The sequence below is a fragment of the Dermacentor albipictus genome, chromosome 2, assembly GCF_038994185.2.
Source record: "Dermacentor albipictus isolate Rhodes 1998 colony chromosome 2, USDA_Dalb.pri_finalv2, whole genome shotgun sequence".
Lineage (NCBI taxonomy): Eukaryota > Metazoa > Arthropoda > Arachnida > Ixodida > Ixodidae > Dermacentor > Dermacentor albipictus.
Window position 1 is genome coordinate 74,955,610 of NC_091822.1, and position 21,904 is coordinate 74,977,513.

Consider the following 21,904-nt stretch of genomic DNA (forward strand, 5'->3'; position numbering starts at 1 on the left):
CTGCTCATTAGAGAAACACATGGCGAATGAGACAAAACAAACTGCACCTTTAAACCTTTGCACTGAAGTTGTCGGTTCACTCTTGTGGCAATAGATCTTGTGGCAAAAAAAAAAAAAAGGAATTTGTGCACTTTATCTGCTCTAAGACAGCACCTATCACAGCTTGTTTCCAACTAACACAAAATGCGGTGCCTTACTTCGGCCAGGGTGCGGCAGGTAAGGCACCAGTTCGATCACAATGTTTTTATTTCCTTTATTTCATTCTGGATCACTCGGAGAGAGCTTGTTTGAGGGTGCTGCATTTTGATCCAGATGGGAGCACAGTGACGTGGTATTCTCCATATTTCGCAGGGTTTATTTATCAGTCGGGTAAAAAAAATTAGTATGCAATTAGTATGTCGCTGAAAATACCACAGTTAGATGTCCCTTGGCTGTGCCTTCAAATGCCTCATTGACACTTCGATAATTAGGATAGTACGTCCGAAGTCAGATAATTAATTACAATTACCTAATTAAATATCGGTAACTAAAAAATTACTGGCAGCTACTCCACTGTACTGTAAACAATACACACTAAGTTTTCTTCAAGTAACGCGTTACTCTTTTTTTAATATCTTGGTGCATACTAGTTAATTGGGACACCCTGTATATATTTATGACCTTTGCATGCAACTGACAATGTTTCCATCCCTAATAAATGATGTAAATTATTATAAATGTTCAGTTTTTTCATGAGTCGTTAGCATTTCTTACTGGAAAGAGAAGCAATACTGAGACACACAACATTAACGTGCATTTTACACACCATTGATAAAAGACTGCCGAAGGGGCCACTGAAGTCTATAGGTTTTTTTCCATGGTCAAAGAAGCACGCGAAGCAATTTGAAGGTGTGGTGAACATACAGCAACATAGGCATAGGCATAGGCATCGGCATAGGCTATCCATACCTTTAGAAAAATTGTTTATTTGGCTACCTCCATCTCTATTGAAAACATAATAAACTTTGTCCTGTGAGTATATTTTAATGAATTGTGTGTGTGCATGGTGTTCACAGTGGAAATTTAAGACAATGTTAAAATGAGAAAATACAGATGAGGCAGCCAATGCTGATGCTTCTAATGCGCTTTTCCTCCTATTGCCAGGATTTGCAGAAATAAAGCGATCATATAAATTAAAAGCCGTGCACATCTGCATCAACAATGATGCAGTAAGCTATGAGCCCCATTAAAATTTCAAATGAAAAGGTCAAGGAAAGTCAAAAGTGACCTCAAATGATGTGGGTGACAAAGCTCTGGTAATGACAGGGAATGCGAGAGATGGAAATTCAAGACGATGAGCAAAACGAGAACAAGGTGAAAGCAGGAGCCAACGTTTTGACAAGTGGACTTGTCTTCTTCAAGGTGACGTACGCTTTTCTCGCCACAGTATATATAGGTGGGGTTCTTCTGAAGGGGAGAGGTTGCGAGGCGGGAGAGTGCGGCAATGAGGGAAGGTGTGTTACCGTGCCGAATTGAGAGTAAAGGAAGAACTCGCCTATATATACTGTGGCGAGGCAAAAGTATGTCGCCTTGAAGAAGACCAGCCCACTTGTCGAAACGTTGGCTCCTGCATTCACCTTGTTCACGTTTTGCTCAAGCTCTGGTAATGGCACATTACATGTGTGTGTGTGTGGGAGGGGGCTTTGGCATTGCCTGGGGGAGGCTGAACCCCTCCGGAAAACTCCGGAGGGTTCTGTGGCCTCGGAGCCTTCCCCCCCCCCCCCCCCCGTAGTCCGCGCCTCTGGCTGCTGTGAATGCAGTAAATTTGTTTTACAGTCTTACAGTCTAATAGGCTATCCAAAAATAAAATATTTAGCAAGCAGAAGTTCAAGAAAGAGCACTAAAGCAGGTGTTATTTTACGTAGAGCTATTTCAGCTTACTGTGTACTTCAGAAATGTATCTTCCAAGCGCAGCCATAACTATTAACATTGAGAGAGAGAGTGCGCATTCTACGGCTGAATGAGTTGTGAAAACGCACTGCACCTTTAATGGCATTAAGCTTTAATGCCATTCGGTATGTCTGTGTGGCACAGTGTGAATGGCACTAAACATAAATAAACTTAGCTGCTCGTAACTGCACTCACGCAAGCTAAATTTAAGAGGTTTTTGTTGGCAAAACTTCAGTTTTGGCTTCCATAGTTTTGGCACTGATTACTTAAAAGTCAATTCTCATCTCCAAGAAGTGTTCCAGAACCCCATTAATTATGTAAATAACGGCTATGGAAGTTGTTAGGGTTTCTATTTATGACCACCGATTGCAGATTAGTTTTTCTCGCAGAGTGCATACCTTGTTCTGTGTACCTGAATATGTCCAATGAAGAGAGCGTTTAGGTTCTCCGATTCTTAATGCTCTAGAACATTGTGACTTATTGCACTGCTACGGTACAGCTCTGTAGTAGCACTAAAATTTGGCGGTAACTTCAGTTGGGGGGGGGGCTACACTCCATGCCGTTCCTTTCACCTGCATGTAATTCAGTTGTAGTAAGAGTGTCTACGTTAGCGAAAAAATAAATCTGCATACCTATCACTTCTGTATGTTTTATGTATTACAGTGCAACCTAAATGTAATGAACATGGATAAAGTGAATTATGATCTGTGTAAAAAAAATGTGAAACTTGCTGGCTGGTACTTATGCAAAATGACTTCCCCATAACAAACTGCACGTTGGATGTATCGAACACATGGCCACAACTGCCAGTGCCATCAAGCCAGCAAATGTGAGGAGCTGCCGTGCCCGATGCTTCAGGACGCACATTCTACGGCGGACATGCTGTGCCGGCACTGTGCTGACATTTGGGGCAAGTGACCTAGAGCAGGCGTACAACAACTCACGCATTGAGAATGTCATTCTTTGTGAAGCTGACAAAGTGTTCTAGGCACAGGCAAAAATTATTGCCCACTACCACAGCCACATCTTTAATAAGTAGTAGAGGTGTGCGAATACTAATTAGTTGATTTTGAATAAGATACTGAATAAAAAAATAAAGCTGAATAGCAAACCTCAAAAGTGCTTTCACAAAGTTTAATGCTTACAAATTTTGGGTGAGAAAATACAGTGCTTCGCATGCTCAGAAGTCTCCTAGCACTGCATAACAAGAATCTAGCAAGCTATCAGTAACATAGGTCAATAGAAATAAAGACATACAGCACAGTCTGCTCTTATAAAAGGGAACACCAGATTAGCACGACAGCACTGATTACAGCTAAGTTCTAGTATATGAAGGCCTCGAAAATATCTTTTTATCAGTATAATTTCTGTTACATAGAACCAAGTGCTTTCTTTCCTCTGAAACTAATGAATTAGTGGTGCTCTGTTGTAACTTAATATTAGTGAGGTTTTCAGTTTAATAGTGGACCCGTGTTTTGTGGCAATCTTTCGTTTATTGCACAGAAAGATTTGCTTTCCAGTTTTTCTCCAAAATGCAGAAGGGCTCTCCCAAATTTGCGGCAAGTGGGCTATCGTACGTCCAGTCTACCCGATAGATGAAAGGACTGCGCATCATGTGACTCGTGTTACCGACACGGACAGTGGAGAGCAGACGCCATCCACTCCATTTCATTGTCAGGTTTGGTATGATTTACCACCTGCCAAAGAATCTACAGTATGCTAGGTCATGGCGAGTTTGTGATATACCTATCAATGGCTAGTGAGCCCAACCTATCAATGGCTAGTGAGCCCAATCTTCACATTTTATGAAATACGCGCTGCTTATGTTGGCATCTTCTCTGTTCATGTTGCGTTATCTTTACGATCGGTCTTGTCGACTTGGACGTACCTTGTACGAACAGAGGAGACCCCAGCCGACGCGGTGCCATTCTGTGAATTGCAGCGTTTGGGCGCTGTGTGTGTGATCCAAGCATAGGGTTGATGTTGAGGAGGGCTTACAGTGACAAAGTCCGCTACCACGTCAACCGGAGTGGCCCATCCACTGCGCACTCTGTGGTGTTTTTGGGTCAAAAACGAAGTAAAATGCTCGCTTAGGCAGCGTCGAGCATGAGGGGCTCTGCGGCGCACGTAATATGTGGCACTTCGTCATCATAATGATCGTCATCATCATCATCAGCCTATTTTATGTCCACTGCAGGACGAAGACCTCTCCCTGCGATCTCCAATTACCAACCAACCAATTCCAACTAGCACCTGCAGATTTCCTAATTTTATTGCTCCACCTAGTCTTCTGCCATCCTTGACTGTGCTTTCCTTCTCTAGGTACCCATTCTGTAACCCTAATGGTTCACCAGTTGTCTAACCTATGCATTACTTGATCTACCCAGCTCCATTTTTTTCTCTAATGTCAATTAGAATATTGGCTATGCCCGTTTGTTCTCTGATCCAAACCACTCTCTTTCTGTGTCTTAATGTTATGCCTAGCATTCTTCGTTCCATTGCTCTTTGCTCAGTCCTTAACTTGTTTTCGAGCTTCTTTGTCAGTCTGTTAAGTTTCTGTCCCATATGTCAGCACTGGTAAAATGCACTTATTGTACACCTTCCTTTTCAGTGGCAATGGTAAGCTTCCAGTCAGGAGCTGACAATGTCTGCCGTATGCGCTCTAACTAATTTTTATTCTTCTGTGAATTTCCTTCTCACGATCACGGTTCCCTGTGAGTAATCAATCTAGGTAAATGTACTCCTTCACAGACTCTTAGAGGCTGACTGGCTATCCTGAATTATTGTTCCTTTGCCCAGCTATTCATTATATCTTTGTCTTCTGCATACTAATCTTCAACCACACTCTTACACACTCTCCCTGTTAAGGTCCTCAGTCATTTGTTGTGACTCATCTCAAGTGCTACTGAACAGGACAGTGTCATCTGCAAACCAAAGGTCGCTGAGATATTCGTTGTTGAGCCTTACTCCTAAGCCTTCCCAGTTTAATAGCATGAATACTTCTTCCAAGCACGCAGTAAATAGCACTGGAGAGTACAGTACATCTCTGCAATGAATATATCGAATATTTGAGAAACTGAATAGTATATATTCAGTTTGCCAATGGAATTATTTGTGTGTTCTCTATTCAGCTTGATTCGATAATACCGTATTCAACATTCACACACCCCTAATGAATAGGTTCTTTCCTTCTTTCCTCGGTGCGACATACGAAATCTGTGTATAATCACGCATCACAAAAGTTTAAGGGGGGATGTGGGTTTTAAATCGCGAAAACTGGCCAAAAAATCGATTTTTTGAAAATCACATTTTCAGTTTCTATAACCCCTTTTCTATCTGATACCCAAATATCATCACTGTAAACCACTTAGAAGGGCTCTAAGAAATTCGGTTTATCACCCAAGGTGGCGAAAAATCTCGTGGAAATCAAGAAAGAACAGCGTTTTTCACGCCACGATATCTCCGGAACGGCGTGACCGAGCGCCGCCATCTTGGTCTTGTTGGAAAGCGCATTTCTCAGTCTTCAAATTTGCCGATTCACCAATCTCCTCCATAAAGAAACAAGCACACAAAAAGCAAATGATTGAAGGTCGTGCCGGAGTCTGCGATTGGCCGCGCCTGCCACGTGACTCCAGCGCGGTTCGCCATTGATCCAGCGCGGTTCGCCATTGGTCCGGCGCTCGCGTCGTCTGCTCGGCTCTTTGCACCTCGCGAGTTTGATGCCTCCACTCGCCGTAATCTCGACATGTCAAAACGGGCGCTACGCGGACATCGCAGTAGCGTGGCCGATCCCTGCACTTGTGGACGTTTCAGACTCGCGGCTAAGCATTCCGAGCATCGGCGACGCGGTCTTCGCAACCGACATTCACGCGCGGAATCCTCGGACATGCGGCTAAGCCTTTCAGCACTCGGTGTTTCGAATTCGTGACAGATTCGTATCGCGCATGCAATCCTCGGAAACGCGGCTAAACATTTCGCGCGTAGGGAGTCTCCGACTCGGCAATCATGCACATCGCGCGCGGACCTCTCGGACCGTCACCTAATCATTTTGTGCATCGGTGCCTCCGACTGCGCGAATAAGCGCATCGAGTGTCGACTCCTCGAGCCCGCGACTAGGCATTTCGTGCGTCGGCACCTCGAACTACCCGAATAAGCGCGTCGACGGTCGACTCCTCGAGCCCGCGACTAGGCATTTCGCGCGTCGGCACCTCGAACTACCCGAATAAGCGCGTCGACGGTCGACTCCTCGAGCCCGCGACTAGGCATTTCGCGCGTCGGCACCTCGGACTGCCCGAATAAGCACATCGTGCGTCGGCTCCTTGTATCTGCGGCTGTGCATTTCGCACATCGGCACTTCGGACTCGCAAGCAAGCACATTGTGCGTTCACTCTATTATCATATTGTCACAATAGCTCTTAACAATATCTATCATACCACCCCTTCATAAAGAGAACCTCATCATGAGCTCTGTTCACTAGGCCCCTTGGGCTGGCACGCACCTGGCTGCAGAAGTGATCGAGGCATCATACAAAAGTAAAATTCTGGAAAGCACCTAGCAGCTGCATATCTATCACTGGCTCTCTGATCCTAAGTTCCACAGCCACTGTCAGGTGAAGATGACTTGGAAGGCTACTTACACTCAGAGCCTTCATTCAGTAACATGGTCAATTATACCAAATGAAAAAATGCCTCACTGATTGTAATGGAGCCTGCTATCAATCAGACATCCTGCATGTACAACACTGGAACTATATTCATGCCCACACAGAGTTCTACACTTCGGTTTGAAACCCAGGCACCATGCTCTTTGTAGAGCATGGTGCCTAATAAAGTTTCTTGTGCTAGTTCAGTGGCCAGTGTGCTATTATTTTGAGAGTGTGCAGACACACATTTAGTATGGCCATTCTTACAAAACATAGAGCTTCAAAATGGTGCCATTTGTATTGCTGTAGATTCACTTCAACAAAAGCTACATTTGTTTGAAACTTCAAATGCGTTTATTTCAGTTCGATGTTTTTGCACACTGTACTCCGCCTTACGGGTGTTTTTTCTGGGTTGTCTTTGGCCAAAAATGACAAGGGTGGCATCATTTTATTCATATTGAAATGATCTGGGGGGTGATGCTATTTTTATTACTCTTGCACCGTCATGAAAATTACATTCAGGTATAGTACTCGGTGCTAATTAGAAAAAAATGTTCATAATAAATGCAAGATTGTTTTCTTGTCCGCAAAATTCTTCCAAATGAATAAAAATAGCATCACCCCCTGCAGTAGGTCTTTAGCAATGGTGTCATGCATTTAGTTTTTGGTTTAGCAAGACGGAATCATCAGAAAGCCCCGTAACGAGTTTGAAATTAATTTGACTTCAGACCTCAATATTTCTTGAACTGCTACAGCTATCAAAAATCTAATTACAGATCTGAAATCAGCACGAAAAATTACCCCTGACAGTGGAGTTTATTAAAGATTCACCCATAAATAAGAAAAAAATTTTTAAGACCCACTTCCCCCCTTAAGTTCATTATAGGCGAGTTTAGGTACATACAATTGCGTGATAGATTGAACTGTTTTTAGAATGTTAGCTTGTTCGTTATAACCATGTTCGACTGCATTCGCTCTGCAGAGGTGCAGAATTGTTATGGAATCCAGATCACTTTTGTGCAATAATGGTTGAAAAACAAGAAATGATGGGAATGCGCGAGGAATGTATGCATGTAGGCATGTAGGGTAATAATGTGGACTGTCACGTTTGTTGACGAGAGGTGCGATGAGGAAGGACTCGAAGATGATAGTCGGACAAGTTGCACCGGTGGACATATAATTAGCAACACTGCGCTGATACAAAGCTTCAAGCTTAGCACGAATTAAGGCTGTCTTCTAATGCGGCACGGGATACGATGACGCAGCACTCTGCACAGTTCCCATACCTCACCCACTAACGTGCGAAGTCCGAGCGTCGCGACATACGGTCCAACTGAGTTTGCTCACATGTGGTTGTACTTGTCGCTGGCTCTATGTATGTGGCGGAGATGGCTTGGGTCGCATAGGTAGTGACAGTAACACGGCGATAAGTCGCTGGGGTAGTGGCTCAGTATCCCTGTTAGAGCGGGAACTCTGAGAGCACAGGAACCCTGAGAGCACTGGAACTGGCCAGGCACAGGGCATGGCAGGACAGGACCTTGCCTTGATGGCCCGTCACGAGGCTGCCCAGCGCTACATCCTGAGTAGCCCTCTCGGGACTCATTGTTCGAACCTGCTTGGGTGGTTCAATCCATGCCTGCAGCTTCCCGCTCACTCGTATTCCGCTTCTTCCTTCTCTTTCACCAGCCCTCAAGCGTGTCTCTTATTTTCCTGTGTCGTGCCACGTCTCCTGTCGTTGTCTTTCACAGGGTGTCTACAAACCGGGAAAACCAGGAAGTCTCAGGGATATTTAGTAGTCTGTAAAAACTCAGGGAAAACTTAGGAAATTTGTGCCTCTATCAGGGAAAATTAGCTGTAATTTTATTGAAAGGGTTGAAAGTCGCGGTAATGCTGGCTCGAGTACAGACAGTAATCGTAATGAATTGTCTTTGACACCCTTTCAACAGCTGGAGGAGTTGCCAGTGTGCAGTCAACAACCAACTTTTCGGAGTCCTGATAATTTGGATGGAGGGCTTTGCGGCACCACCACGTACCCCACAGAGTTGAAATGTCCGAAATTTCAGACCAAGAACTCTTCGCCATCAGATTTTCCGGATGTTTTGCCGTGACCGCAGGTCTGAAACGGCATTAATCAAAGCCACCACCACTGCCATTTTGATTACCTCTCCGCCTCAAAACGGCACTTTGGCTCTCAGATCCGCTGACAACCGTAGCCACCACTGTGGCAACGCTAGGCCTAGCTGCTTCGGCGTTCGCTATGAAGCTTCTTGCCATTGGGTGCCATGTTTTTTATCGAAAGAATTCGCTGCTGTCAGCATTGGCACGAGCTCTGCCTTTGTGGTCCTCATGATTGGCTTAGAAGCTTGGAAAGCACGGTGCATTGCATAATGTTGGTTCTCGAAAGTCAGCTTCACCTATGTGCAGAAATGTTGTTTGCTGAAGCATACCCAAAAGTATTGCAGTGATGCTTAACAAGCTGGGGAAGGGCTGTTGCCATGGGACACAGAATGTATTTCTTAATGATACGTGCGTGCACCCGGTATCGCCTGTCACAGTATGAGCACCGATATGCCTAATGCGTGTACTGACAGGCCTTCAGAGCGTTTTTGAATGTGCCTGTGGCGGTTTGAGCCCCTAGGGCAGTAAATGACATGCATTTATTTTTTCCAACTGGCTGATTTTTCTACCGTTTTCGCGGTCTCTAGGGAGTTTGAAAAAATCAGACGTGGACTGCGCATCTGACCAAGAAGATGCTTCAAATGGTCTGTGGGGTGAACGAGTGGCGAAAGGAGGATAAAAACAGAAAGGACCTACGCATTGAGGAATAAACGGGGAAGGAGGCGTGCTGCCGCCGTTTTGAAGGAGCTTGAGCTCAAAAAACAAAGTGTTGGCTGATGCCGAGATACAGGTGTCCCTCATCCAAACCAGAATAAGCTCTTTAAAGCAGTGAAACACAACACTGAGGCGTCATGCGCGGGCTGAGAGTATACCTCAACTGTCCTGACATATATGTCAGGACAGTTGAGGTTGACTTACAAGCTGTTGAGAGAGAGTCTCAATTGTGACAAAGTTCGGGCCTCATACCACTGAGCTTGCTATCATTTGATAGAAATAGTTCATATTCGAAAATATTTGCTTCTGTATGCATCTCCTTTTTATTCATATTTGAGAATGTCTCACTCCATTTGGAATTTTTTTCAGACATTTTATTCACTGCGCATTTTACTAACCCCTCCCCCCTTGTGTTCTCTTTTTGAATAACATAAACGCGACTCCTTGGTATTCAAATTGGATTAAGTCGTTTTTTTTTAAATGTTTTTATACACTTACTAGAGAGTGACAGCATCGGGCGATATGGTTTCAGCCCATCTTGACATAAAACATAGTTCTTCATCACTCGGGGAATTTTTGCAAAGGCACTCAGGGAAAACCTGGAAAACTAAGGGAATTTGGAAATGTCAACTTGGTAGACAACGTGCTTTCACCACAATTCAGTCAGGGTTCTTTTTTTTTATGTATTGCAGGTGAAGGAGAGCATGAACAACTTGGAGGAGGTGGTGCGCGAGCGCAACGAGGCGTACTACCTGCTTGAGACGGGCGAGTCGGGGGAACAGCCGTGGACTCCCAAGGAGAACATTTATGGCTTCGTTTGCAAGTGAGCCACTGGCCATTTATCTTTATTCTGAGCAGGGACTGGCATTTGTGGTTTTGTTTTTCTCGATGCCTGCTGTTGCATGGCACTGACTACTGCTTACATGGATGGGGAATTAGTTGACGTCTAATACAGTAGCACCTCATTGATACGTTCCTGTTACATATGTTTTCCCGGTGCCAACGTTCGCAATAGAGAACACAAAAAATTACCTGATTGAGTTACTCATTTTATACTGGTTAATATGCTCCCGGAACACAATTTTTCGGCAGCAACGTTCAGTATGTCACCAAACTGTGACCATATGATATGTTTTCCAGCTGCCAGATCCCATGTAAACAAAAAAAAAATGCATAGATGCCTGACGTGGCAGCTATACACATCCTCCCCGAAGCAAATAAACAGCAGTCACAGTGTTGTATATTTTGTAATTAAACGACAAGCCTTTGTGAAGCACAATTCTAAGGCAGCAGGGATTGCTAAGAACTTGTGTGGAACTGGTGCCTGCATGACATATAAAAAAGCAAGACACTGGTAATATGTGCTGCATTGTCTTGTCGAGGCTGAGATTGCCACACTCTTTAAGGAGCACTGGCACAAAATTTGGCTGGCCTTTTTCTGCCTAAATAGATAGTTGGAAACTCCGTAATTATGGCATGAGGCCTCAATTCCTTGAGTGTGCAAGGAATCATGGCTCGTACCATTGTTTTATGCAACAAATTCGAAACATGCGCCAACTGGAGTGTGACATCTTGGCAGGGGGTGTGTTATAGGAAGCGTTCCTCTAAACATTTGGAATAAGGCTTGTAGAGGGGGGTGGTTGGTATTCGATATGCAAGTAAATAACAGAACACCGCTTACTGGCAAACAAGACTTACCATATGCACTTTGAAAAAAGTTTAGGGTGCATCTTGTCCTCGAACAGTTATCGTTACCTGTTTTGCTTGCGTTTCCTTTCTTGAAAACTCTACATTCTTTACTTTTCTGTCAATAATGCTATGTCAATCTGACAATGTGCATGCCGTTTGTGACCTGAAAGCACCTGGTGTGCAGGGCTAAGGAAAGGAAGGGCTTGCAAGAGAGAAACCGATTATTGTTTGAGGTCAAGGTAAGCCCCAAAGAGTGCAGACTTTTCTTGGAGTGTGGTAGGCAGAACAAGACACACCACAAAGTGCACAACTGGCGTTTGTCCATTTTTGTCTGAAGTCCGCAATATCCGAAACGCCTCACTTCCGAAACTTTAGTCACGATGTCTGACAACAGCCCAATGCTTTGTTCACATCGCAGATTGCTTTCATGGCGCCCGCGCGGGCGTGCACTTTGTCCACATTGCAGATCGCTTTCAAGATAACTGCAGCCGTGCCGTAAGCAGCTGCTGCTGGAGTAGACCCCCCCCCCCCCCGTGCCTTGCACATGAAAGACGACTTTTTCGTCCCGCCTTCCCCCTTCGTGCGCACGATATTGAGCTGTGATCATACGCTGACCCTCGCAAGTCAGTTGTCAGTGTCGACACGGCCAAAGTATGCTTTACAAATATGCTTTTGAAAAAAATTTCTGATAATTTCGTCCGTTCTAGCGCGGTCTGTTAAAAGCAAACTTTGTTGCATTAATAAAATAGGTAGAAGAAACTAAAGACAAAATATGGTCCGTTATATGCCAGAGTCTGTTTACGCAGGTCTGTTGTAATGAGCGTAGAATGTATTAGGGGACGGAGGTCGTGTGTGACACCACTCATGCAAGGGTCAGTGCAGTGGTTGAAGTTGAATTGCGATCGTCTTGCCGAAACTTATAGATGGTGGTATAATGGGGGGAGAGATGGTGAGAAGGGCACTGAGCATTCAAAGTTAACGACAGGAAAGGATTACGCTTCAACAATGTGCCATGCGCAGCACCTATAGGGGCGCCACTGAAAGCCGCGTAGCGGCATCCATTGGTGCCACAGGTGGGCCTCGCGCCGGAGACGCCTGCTTCCACTGCAGGCATGACTGAAGTGTGGGCGTACGATTTGCCACTTGTGTGTGTCCCAGATAGTTACTTCTGCGGTGTCAGTGTGTGCAAGGAAATTGCGCTGTACAATAGTGGACACATGTCCGACTTCACGGCGATCTGGGACGGCATTGCCTCCTTGTGCGCCAAGTGTTTGCCTTAGAAGAGCATCAACAAGCTTGCTTATGAAGTGGAGCCGCTTTCATTATAACATCCCAGCCACTAATGGCTTCATTTGTTGGCCCGTGAACCAAAGTTCTTTATGCACACACTTGCTTGTTTTACATGCTGTGTATTTTTATAGTTGAAGGAGCACCGTCGCACCTGGGAATGGTTCGTACAGGTGCGGCCCCGTGAGAGGCCAGCGATCTTAAAGCATCGAAACCAGCATGATGAGCTTGAGAAAAATAGCACATATATAGGACCTTGGCAATAATTAAGGGTTGATTGTTTTTATGCTTTCATCTTAACACTGTCTGCACAGCATCGATTTTACATGTTCTGTCGTTAAACAAGTAGAGCGTTTCGATGATTTCATGGGAGCATGGGAGAGAGATATCAGAAGATGCCATAGCTGAAAATTTCCCTCTCTGGTCAGTCAAGAGCGTATTGCTCTTATATTTTATCTTATTTTCTAGTGTCGCCACCATTTTTACTGGTATCACCCTTGCACCCAAATGCAGAATTAAACCATATGTTCTATTGCCTATTGTAGGGCCCCGAGTCTGAACAGTCAATGCAGCGCTCTTTTATTAGTTAAAAGAGTCTGTTGACACAATATTAGTAGTTTGAAACCAAATACAAAGCATGGTATTAAATATTTCTTGTAAACCACATGCTAAATTGAAATCAATTTTCAAAGCAGGGACAACTACAGAGGAGCAACGTGAACATATATTGACCCATTTCATGCATAAGAAGAAAAAGAGAAGAAGCACTTGCTAGCACCACTAACAAGAAAAGAAAGCAAGAAAAAAAGAAAGAAACATGAAGGAATTGACATGAAACATGAAGGAATTGACCACAAAGCATGACACAGCTGGGGTAAAGTGAGTATATACTAGTTGCAGACATCGGGGCTTCGAAGTTCAGGCGTTTGCCACTACTGCGAAGTGATATTAAGAGGCATTCAAAATGAGGTTGAATGCCCTGCCACAAGCCTTTAATGCTCACAGATGCCAGGTTGTGCAGACAACATGCAGATAGCTGAGACGAGCGTGGATCGAATGTTATACGCCGCTGGTCGAATTTCAGTGCCATCGATAGGTAGAGCAACAGCCGATTCTGTGCAATGCATAGGTGATTCCATGAAGCTTTTAAGAAGGCACTGTCACCTGCTTTTTAAAACGAAGCTCTTTGTTCAAAGTGTCTAAACATAATGAGTGCTTCACAGCTTTGCTCCACATTCTCCGGCTTAGCTTTTCGAAATTTTTTTTCGCGTCTCATCAGTAACAGCAACCTAATGTTTATTGTATCTTCTGGACTGTAGACGAGGCGACGAAGTTTAACCGACCCACCATGGTTGCTTAGTGGTTATGGTGTTGGGCTGCTAAGCATGGAGGTCGCGGGATCAAATCCCGGCCATGGTGGCCGCATTTCGATGGGGGCAAAATGCAAAAACACCCGTGTACTTAAATTTAGGTGCGTGGTTTTGGCACGTAGAACCCCATAATCTAATAATCCGAGTTCATCCAAATCCAAAGGTGCGGCGACATCAAACAAGGAAAAAAAAGAAATGTGTAGTAATCACTCTAAAACTGCAGTACACAAAGCGCGATTGCTTATCTTCTCCATTGAACAGCCGCGATCCACCGCCGCCGTCGCTCTTGCTCGTGAAGCAGCACCGGAAACTAAGTGTGCGCTTGGCAAGGTTTTTGTACGTGTTGAAGCACCCAACTACGCAACAGTTATTTCAAGACACCGCTGAAGGCTTACAGAAGTGTTAAATTACAATCAAGAACGGAAACATGACAGCACGTGCATAGGCACTGATGGGAGCAGTCCCCACCCAAGCCTGCCTACGCTTTGCAGCCTTGGCGACAGGCTTCATCGTTGGTGTTTTGTACGTGGCGTATAGCTTTCCTGAGAGCCTCAAGGGTGTTGTATGGGTGCCTATTTGGCTCCCTCTCAACTATGCCCCATACATGGTAGTCCATTGGGTTGAGCTCTGGGGAGTTGGGAGGCCACATGTTAGGAGTAACGTGGTTGTGGAGGTTTTCCGCCATCCATTCTTGCGTGGTATGGGCTGTGTGGGATGGTGCTGAGTCTTGCTAGAAAACATACGGCCTCTCACGTGCTACAGCAGCAATCCAGGGCTTCACAACCGTGTTCAATACCTCAGTGTAAGCAACAGCGTTAACTCTGGTACCTTGGGGAAAAAAAGAAAATATGGAGGCATCGCTTCTCCTTCACTGCTGACACCCAGGACCGTCACTGATGCTGGAAATTTTATGCGCGTGAGAGTTGGAACATCCTCGGGGCCATTGCACAGCCACCGATCATTTTTGTGGTTCAGCTTCTGGTTCTGGATGAAGTTTTTTTCATCAGAGAAAAACCACAACATTCCAGGCTCCTCTTGGTGTTTCAGTTTGGTCAGGAGACGCTTAGCTCCGGTCTAGCAGTTCTTCTTGGTTTTCTCACACAAGAACTGTCCTCTCCACATGGCATAAGACTTATAGTGAAGGTCCTCATGAACCACACGTCTGACAGTAGCCTCGTCAACCTTTACCTCCTTGGTGAGGGCTCTTATTGACTTGCCAGGGTCTTCATCAATGATGCCTTGGATGCGACTAATGAATTCTGGTGTCCTAACAGTGTCAGAATGCTGACACTGTCGTTTCCTTTGTGAAACGGCATCCACATCACCCTTGGCAGCCTCCGGTTCTTTCCGAACTTTGAACACAAATGATCGGGCAACCTTCAAGAATGTTGCGATCTCTGATACGGTGTCCTGCAGCCAAGGACATGATAACTGCATGCCTCTTCATTTGCTGAGTTAGCTGAAGTTCTGCCATGGTTACCTGCAGCAATAAAGTATTTGCAGGTATTATTTACCTAGAGGATGGGGATCACGAAATGTGTGTTCTCAAATACCTGCCGCTCCCTATATGTGTCTGCGAGGCTTGTGTCAGCTGTTGTTGTAAAAGGCTTCGTCTAAAACCTGGATATGGCTACATAAATAACCTGTTTCTAAAGTAAAATCCTCATAAAAGGTTTTCATTCATGCATATTACATCTTCCAGTGAAGTTTACTCTCCCAAAATGCATAACCAAGCGAACAAAAGCAAGAACAGATGGCAAACTGTTCCAAAGCAATTGCGAATCTTGTGGTCTGTCCTCCAACTTTAGCAGATGCTGATACTTTTTACGTTTCATATAACTGTACGTGCTATAACAAGTTCTCATAATTAAACAAAACATGTTTTTGTGTAATAATAAAGCTAAAACAGCTTTTTACGTGCTGTTATAGTAGAAAATGAATCATTGTGAAAGACGGAACGGTGCTTGCCAGGCCCGTCTTCAATGTGTCCTGGCCCTCCGAGGACGATGCCAATCCGAAGTCACAATATACCGGCATTCCCATGCATGCCACAGCGCAGCAGCGCCAGATTTCCCTCTAGGTAATATAGTGAGAAATTCTATGCTTGTAGTAACTAACTACACTAGGCTGACTGATGCGTGCATCAGTGGTTTGTGACGCTATTGAACTGTGTTAAAATGGAAGTCACATCAGATATGAAAATGCCTACGTTAAGTCTGATATTTGTTATAAGGGTAATTCATTACATGGTGATATAGGCAAGAAGCATTTTAGATTTAGTTTGTTATATCTGATAATTTGTTATATATTTGTGTTCGTTACATAGGCTGTACGATGTGACCGCCACCTCCAATTTTCATCATGTATAAAAGAGCCCTTCGAACAAACTCTATAGCAGGGAGACATACTGCATTTGACACACGGTCTGAACTGGTTGCATTAATAGACCGCATAATTAATGATTTGTTGCATGTTCAGTTAATACATGGCATCATGCTTATAATAAAGCGAGAAAAGTGAAATACAAAATTTTTTTTTCAGTATTCGTTGAAAGGACACAATGGAGGAATGATGAGCTGGGTTGGTGAAACATATTGATTGTACACGAGAAGCGTCACTTTTATTAAGCGCAACGTCTTGGAAATACAAAAAAGACAAATAAGAAAGACGGGGTTTATGTTTCCACATTAGTCACTCGTGAAATGAGGAGAGTGGGGAATTCTTTCCTTGGGCTATTTAGTAGCTAACTGGCAAACAAGGATTATATTGCAAAAATAAATTGCTCAGCCTAGCCGACATTTTAGAACTCTGTCTGAACAAAGATGATCGAACACGTATAAGTGATCGTCCACTTTTTCGGGCTCCTCTAGGGACTTCAAAAACGGAAAAATTGTGCACTAAAAGAAAGAAGGAAAAGAAAGAAAGGAAAAAAAAAAACGCATGCATGCAGTAAACAGGTCATTTCATAGGCATTTCTTGGATGGAAAAGATCAAGGACAAAATATCACACCACCTTAACTCTGCCACCAGTGCATCGCTGAAATGACTTGGGGTAAAAAAGCCATAAAAAATAAGCTAACTAAATAAATATCAAAATAAATTTAAAAAGTCGCAGTTTTGCTTTTAAGTCAAAACTAGTCAATAGTGATTGCAAGGTATTATACAACTACATGAAGTAAGGGTTGTACCCTATAGACTTTCTTTTTTTAGTTTTGACAAGGTGCGGTCCTTCCACGGGACTGAACCTTTTGAAATGGTGCTGGCGCAGCCACCAACTTGTACTCACTCCCGATCTTGTACTCACCCCCAGCTCTTGCCATGCAGCAGTGGCATACAAAAGCATTCAGTGAAAAAAAATTTGCCCATGCAAGCGGGCGGCATTGGTGCACCGAATGCGATTTCTTCTCTGTCGGAATTTTTTTTTTTTCACATTTTGGACTGGCAAGTTGGGAGTGTGGCCCTCACCCAAGTGTGACCTTTACACGAGTCTGTACGACACTTGTATTGAGTCTATCAACTGTATAAGGCACAATAAACATTCACTTGCTAATTAAATTAACAAGCACGGTGTCACCCATGCACAGGCAAACGCGAACAGATCTCACTCAATGACTGCGAACACCCGCTGTCACAATGCCGGCCTGATGAAGAGTGGGAGCAGGATTGAGCAAACGCTCCGTGCTGCGTCTCGCTTCTCTCTGAAGCCACATTGTGCCACCTCCAACACAAGGCACACAAGAACACAGTGTACACGAAGCCACCAGCCTTTTCAGCTCGCCTAGCCTTTGCATCTGCCGCCGATTACTTACAAGATAGGGCACATGAAGACACACGCAGCCGCGCCATGTGTAGCAACGGGCAGGCTAGAACAGGAGGCACGTTCTCACCTGCCCCCCTTCCTGCCTCCCCCCTCCTTCCCTTTGCGTGCCCACTACTGGGTGAGCGAGAAGATGCCGTGTACCAAGCAACCATCCTTCTTGGCTCACCCTCACGCTTTCCTTCGCATCTACAGCCTACGACTCACAGGATCTTATCGATAGGATCTTATCGCACTTGGAGTTCATAGGGAGCCTCCTATACAGCACAAAACGACCACACGACAATGCAACATACACCATGTGACCAAACACAAATGGCTACGACTGTCTACAGCTCCCAGCAGATCGGCATGCGAGAGCGTGGGTTTGAGGTTTGAAGAGAATCAAAGTAGTGGTGGTGGTTGCTCCGATTAATGCTGTTGTGGACCTGCGGTGATGCCAGAAAGTCTGGGAAGTCGGATAGCTATGTCTTTATACATTGGCTTTATAGGGCACATGGAGGTGCCGCAAAAGCGTCCAAATCATCGAGCTCGTCTGAAAAATTGTTTGTTGACGTCTCAAAATCAGTGGTCTCATGCTAATGTATACTGACATTGCAATTCTTATGTGAAATTCTAAACGGGACACTCTGCCATTCCTTCGCTAATGGCCAAACTTTCTTTTTTTTTTCTCGGCAAAATAAGTCGGAATAGAGATTTGAATACTTCATAAAAATGTGGATTAACTTGTACTTCTTGTGCTAGTTAGCAGGTAATGCTGCGAAAGCTATGTATGTAGTGTAGTCATAGAAGTCTCACCCTGCGTATTTTGCAGTGTGGTAGTTTTAAAAAATCTGCAATACTTTTTAAAGAATAACTACATGTGTTGCAACAACAATTCGTGGACGTAAGGTTGGCTTGAATCATGCATGCTTTGTACAGCTTTGTGCTTTTGTGGGCAACATGCTATGTTTTGGTCGTGATTGCAAGGGATGTGCTATGGCTGCTGGTCACAAAAATGTGTCACCCCACTTGTCGGGTGGTAAATAGGTTCAGAGTTGCGATGCCTTCCATGTAATATTTATGGCATTTTTGTGACATAAATATATGACACTTAAGCTCTGGTTACTCTGGAAAATTTCCATTCAACAACAATGTCTGTGTCCGAAAAATCTATGTGGCATGAGGTTGCGTGGCGTCACGTTACTGGAAAAATCCATTGTTGCGCCGATCAGTCCGAGATCAATTTTAGTCGTTGGAAAAAAAGCACCACTTGCCATAAGCCAATCAGAATTTGGGATTACGAGAGAACAGAGGGCATAGGGGCTGAAGCTGCTCGCGGTTGTAAACAACCGGTTAACCCTTATGCAAATAGTGCAGGCATGGCCAGTGTCATTGTTTACAAGTGTATTTGCTGATGTCTTGTGCATTTGTGCTGTTGTTCATGTGAAGAAGTGTCTGCAGGACAAGTGTACAGTGTAGTATATGGAAGTTGTGTGCAGTAAAAAAGCTGTGCGTTGAGTGTGCGTGTGTGCTTGCAGTTTGTATACAAGGCAAATCAGGCTTTCATCCTGATTATATGCAGCTTTCTTTGTCGTCTCTGTAATGTTGCGTGTGAGAATAGTATGGTTATCATTCCATCTTGCTGTAAAGTTAATTGGTCTGTGAATAAGAGTGCAGTTTATCCTGTGCTGTGTATTCTAGGTATGATGTTATACTGCTGGTGAGCACGACCAAAGTCAAGCGGTATCTAACCTCTAATGCAGTCATGCATGCGCTGTAGCCTCTGTAGCTGCAAGCGTGGCCGATGCATTGTCGTTGGCTAGCATGCCGTCGTTGTAACTACAGTGCTAGTGTTAGTGATGGTAAAGCAGCACAGAGCCAAGTGAGATGCTAGTGCAGTTCATGATTTTTATGGAAGCTCGTTATCGTGTCTGCCCACCTATATAGTATCTACGTTTGTTGTATGTGCATTGTGTTTCATCTTCTTGTTGGTAGACACATATGAAATACTCCTGCACTAACCATGAATTCACTACAAACCTCCAAGGTGTGTCCTTGCGAACTCTAGCACATCTCGTCAGAGTTGGTGGGCGGCAACAAGCACTTTGTTGTGTGCAATGATAGATTTCGTGCGAGCGCATCTGTTTTGTCACTGACTATTGTATGGCTCCTTGAGTGATAGAAAGTTTCTTGGTGTGTACGCGCCATTAATGTTACATTGAAGTATGTGGTGCATACCTACATCCTTCTTTCACATGTGATGCATTCGCATGGTATTGGTTGTGAATGTGAGTAGTAATTAACCGTTTAAGGACTAGACATAGAAATACCCAGAAAAAAAATTCTTTTTTTTCTATTGAAATGTGCAAAACACATAAAAAATAAGCATAATCAATGAAAAGGAAAAAATTTTACAGGAATTCTTTCATCAATAGGAGGGAAAGCCCCAGCCTTGAAATTGGAAGTGGCCTTCACCCAAAGCCACCTAAGGCTTCATTTGGAATTAGTACCGGCAGCTCTCATCTTGTTTGAACCATAGGTGCAAATTTAATTTGCTTTACATCATGTGTTTGACAGCACTGCAGCTAGACATCTGCCATTCTGTCTCCTCTGACAGCGCTTTCAAAGAAAGTGGGTCGCATGCCAAATTTCTTATTCATTTTGTTTGCTTGAAACCAACAGATGATGCTTGCTGCCTGTCATTCAGTGTTGGCCAAAGGCATTTAGCCAGAAACTTCATACTCAATACTGAAACTTCACAGGAAAAAAAAAAAATTATTTTCTGGTATGTTGCCTGTACACAACACTCATCAATAAGGGTTTAAGAGAAGTCTCTGACCTTCGCAGCATTGCCTACTATTTGTAAAACACATTGGACTGCAACTATTGCATGTTTCACTTCGGAGATGGTGTTCGCAGCTAGTTTGTTATGCTGGCACACCATTTCATCGCACCGCCAATAAGACAATGGCGCTAATATGGGGTTGTAGTCTGCGGTCGCTAACCAGTCTTCCCGGTTACTCTGTCGCGCAGCTTTGCCCTGAAGGAGCACGTGATCCCGCGCAAGAGCAACCCCAAGGGCTACTTCCTGCTTTGGCGAGACAAGGACCTGGACGAGTTTCTCCGACTGTACCGCGAGAAGATGCAGAAGCGCAAGGAGTTCCACCACCGCATGGCCCGGAATCGAATAATGCAGATCATCAAGCGTTTCCCCACTGTGGATCGCGCATTGCTGCGTGAGCAGTACCCGGATATGGACATAGACAAGCTGGAGCGGATCGTGAAGGAGAAGATCTACGTTGCCTACGAGCAGCAGGCTGAATGAATTGTGTCCCGCTCAGCACATGTGAGGTGTCATCAACAGTCGGCATTTTAGGAAATCACTAAACCAAATAAAGCAGACGTTGAGGAGCTTAAATCAGCTGTATATAGAACTTTTACATAGCTGTCATCCCTTTCGCCTGCTTATGCCATAATGTACAGTGGCAATCGCTGTAGAATCACTGCTTCTTCTTATAGTGGCACTGGATGGATGGATGGATGTTATGAGCATCCCCTTTGGAATGGGGCGGTGGGCTGTGCCACCAAGCTCTTGCTATTATACTGCCTAATGTCCTGCCTAGGTTAAACAATAAAAAAAAGAAAAAAAAACACACTATGGACTCCCATAACCAAATTTCCTGCGAACTGTGCTTTTGTACGTCTGTTTTGTGTCGTTACCCTACTTTTTTTCCACCAATCCTTCAATCACCTCTTACTGATCCCTATTGCGAACATGTTTACTTTTCCACTGCTCTCGCTGAACCCAAGGGCTTCAAGGAGGCCAGTGATGCCTAAATTGACTGCTGGTACTGACTGCTAGCTGACTGCTGGGTCTTCACACTCTAATAAAACATGCTCCATAGTTTCCCTAGCTTTACCGCAGCAAGCACATGCTTCTTCCTTCTTATATCGCGCTTTATAGGTGCGTGTTCCAAGGCATCCTGATCTCGCTTCAAAAAGCAATGAGCTTCCCATTGAGTTATCATAAATTTTTTCTTTCCTGATTTCGTTTTTTCCTCCTAAGTAGTTACTCTTGGCAGGTTTCTTTTCCATTGCCGCCACCCATGAGATTATTTCGGCCTCTCTGACTTGCCGCTTGACGTTCTCTAATGATGTGTTGCCCACCCTACAGGCCGGATACTTGCTGGTAAACTTCCTAGTTCTTTTCCTCCACTGTGAATCAATGTTTTTCCTGTACAGATATCTCAACACTCTCCCAGCCCGTTTACTTTCTTCCATATTCCTCAATCGTTCTTCATACTCATTTTTACTGCAAGTTTCCCTCGCTTCAAAACTAATCCAGCCCATATCAC

At 44.3% G+C, this 21,904-nt stretch overlaps 1 protein-coding gene across 2 annotated transcripts in view; it reads left to right on the forward strand.

Moving 5' to 3' along the window:
* Nucleotides 1-21,068, forward strand: part of mRpL47 (mitochondrial ribosomal protein L47) — a 54,427-nt gene extending 33,359 nt beyond the window's left edge. For both annotated transcript variants that reach the window (XM_065445799.2, XM_065445800.2), the window contains 2 exons: nt 10,097-10,227; nt 20,583-21,068. In XM_065445799.2, coding sequence (XP_065301871.1) covers nt 10,097-10,227; nt 20,583-20,874 — 423 coding nt within the window. In that variant the 3' untranslated portion in view covers nt 20,875-21,068. The remainder of the gene's footprint in view (nt 1-10,096; nt 10,228-20,582) is intronic.
* The last annotated feature ends 836 nt before the right edge of the window (nt 21,069-21,904 follow it).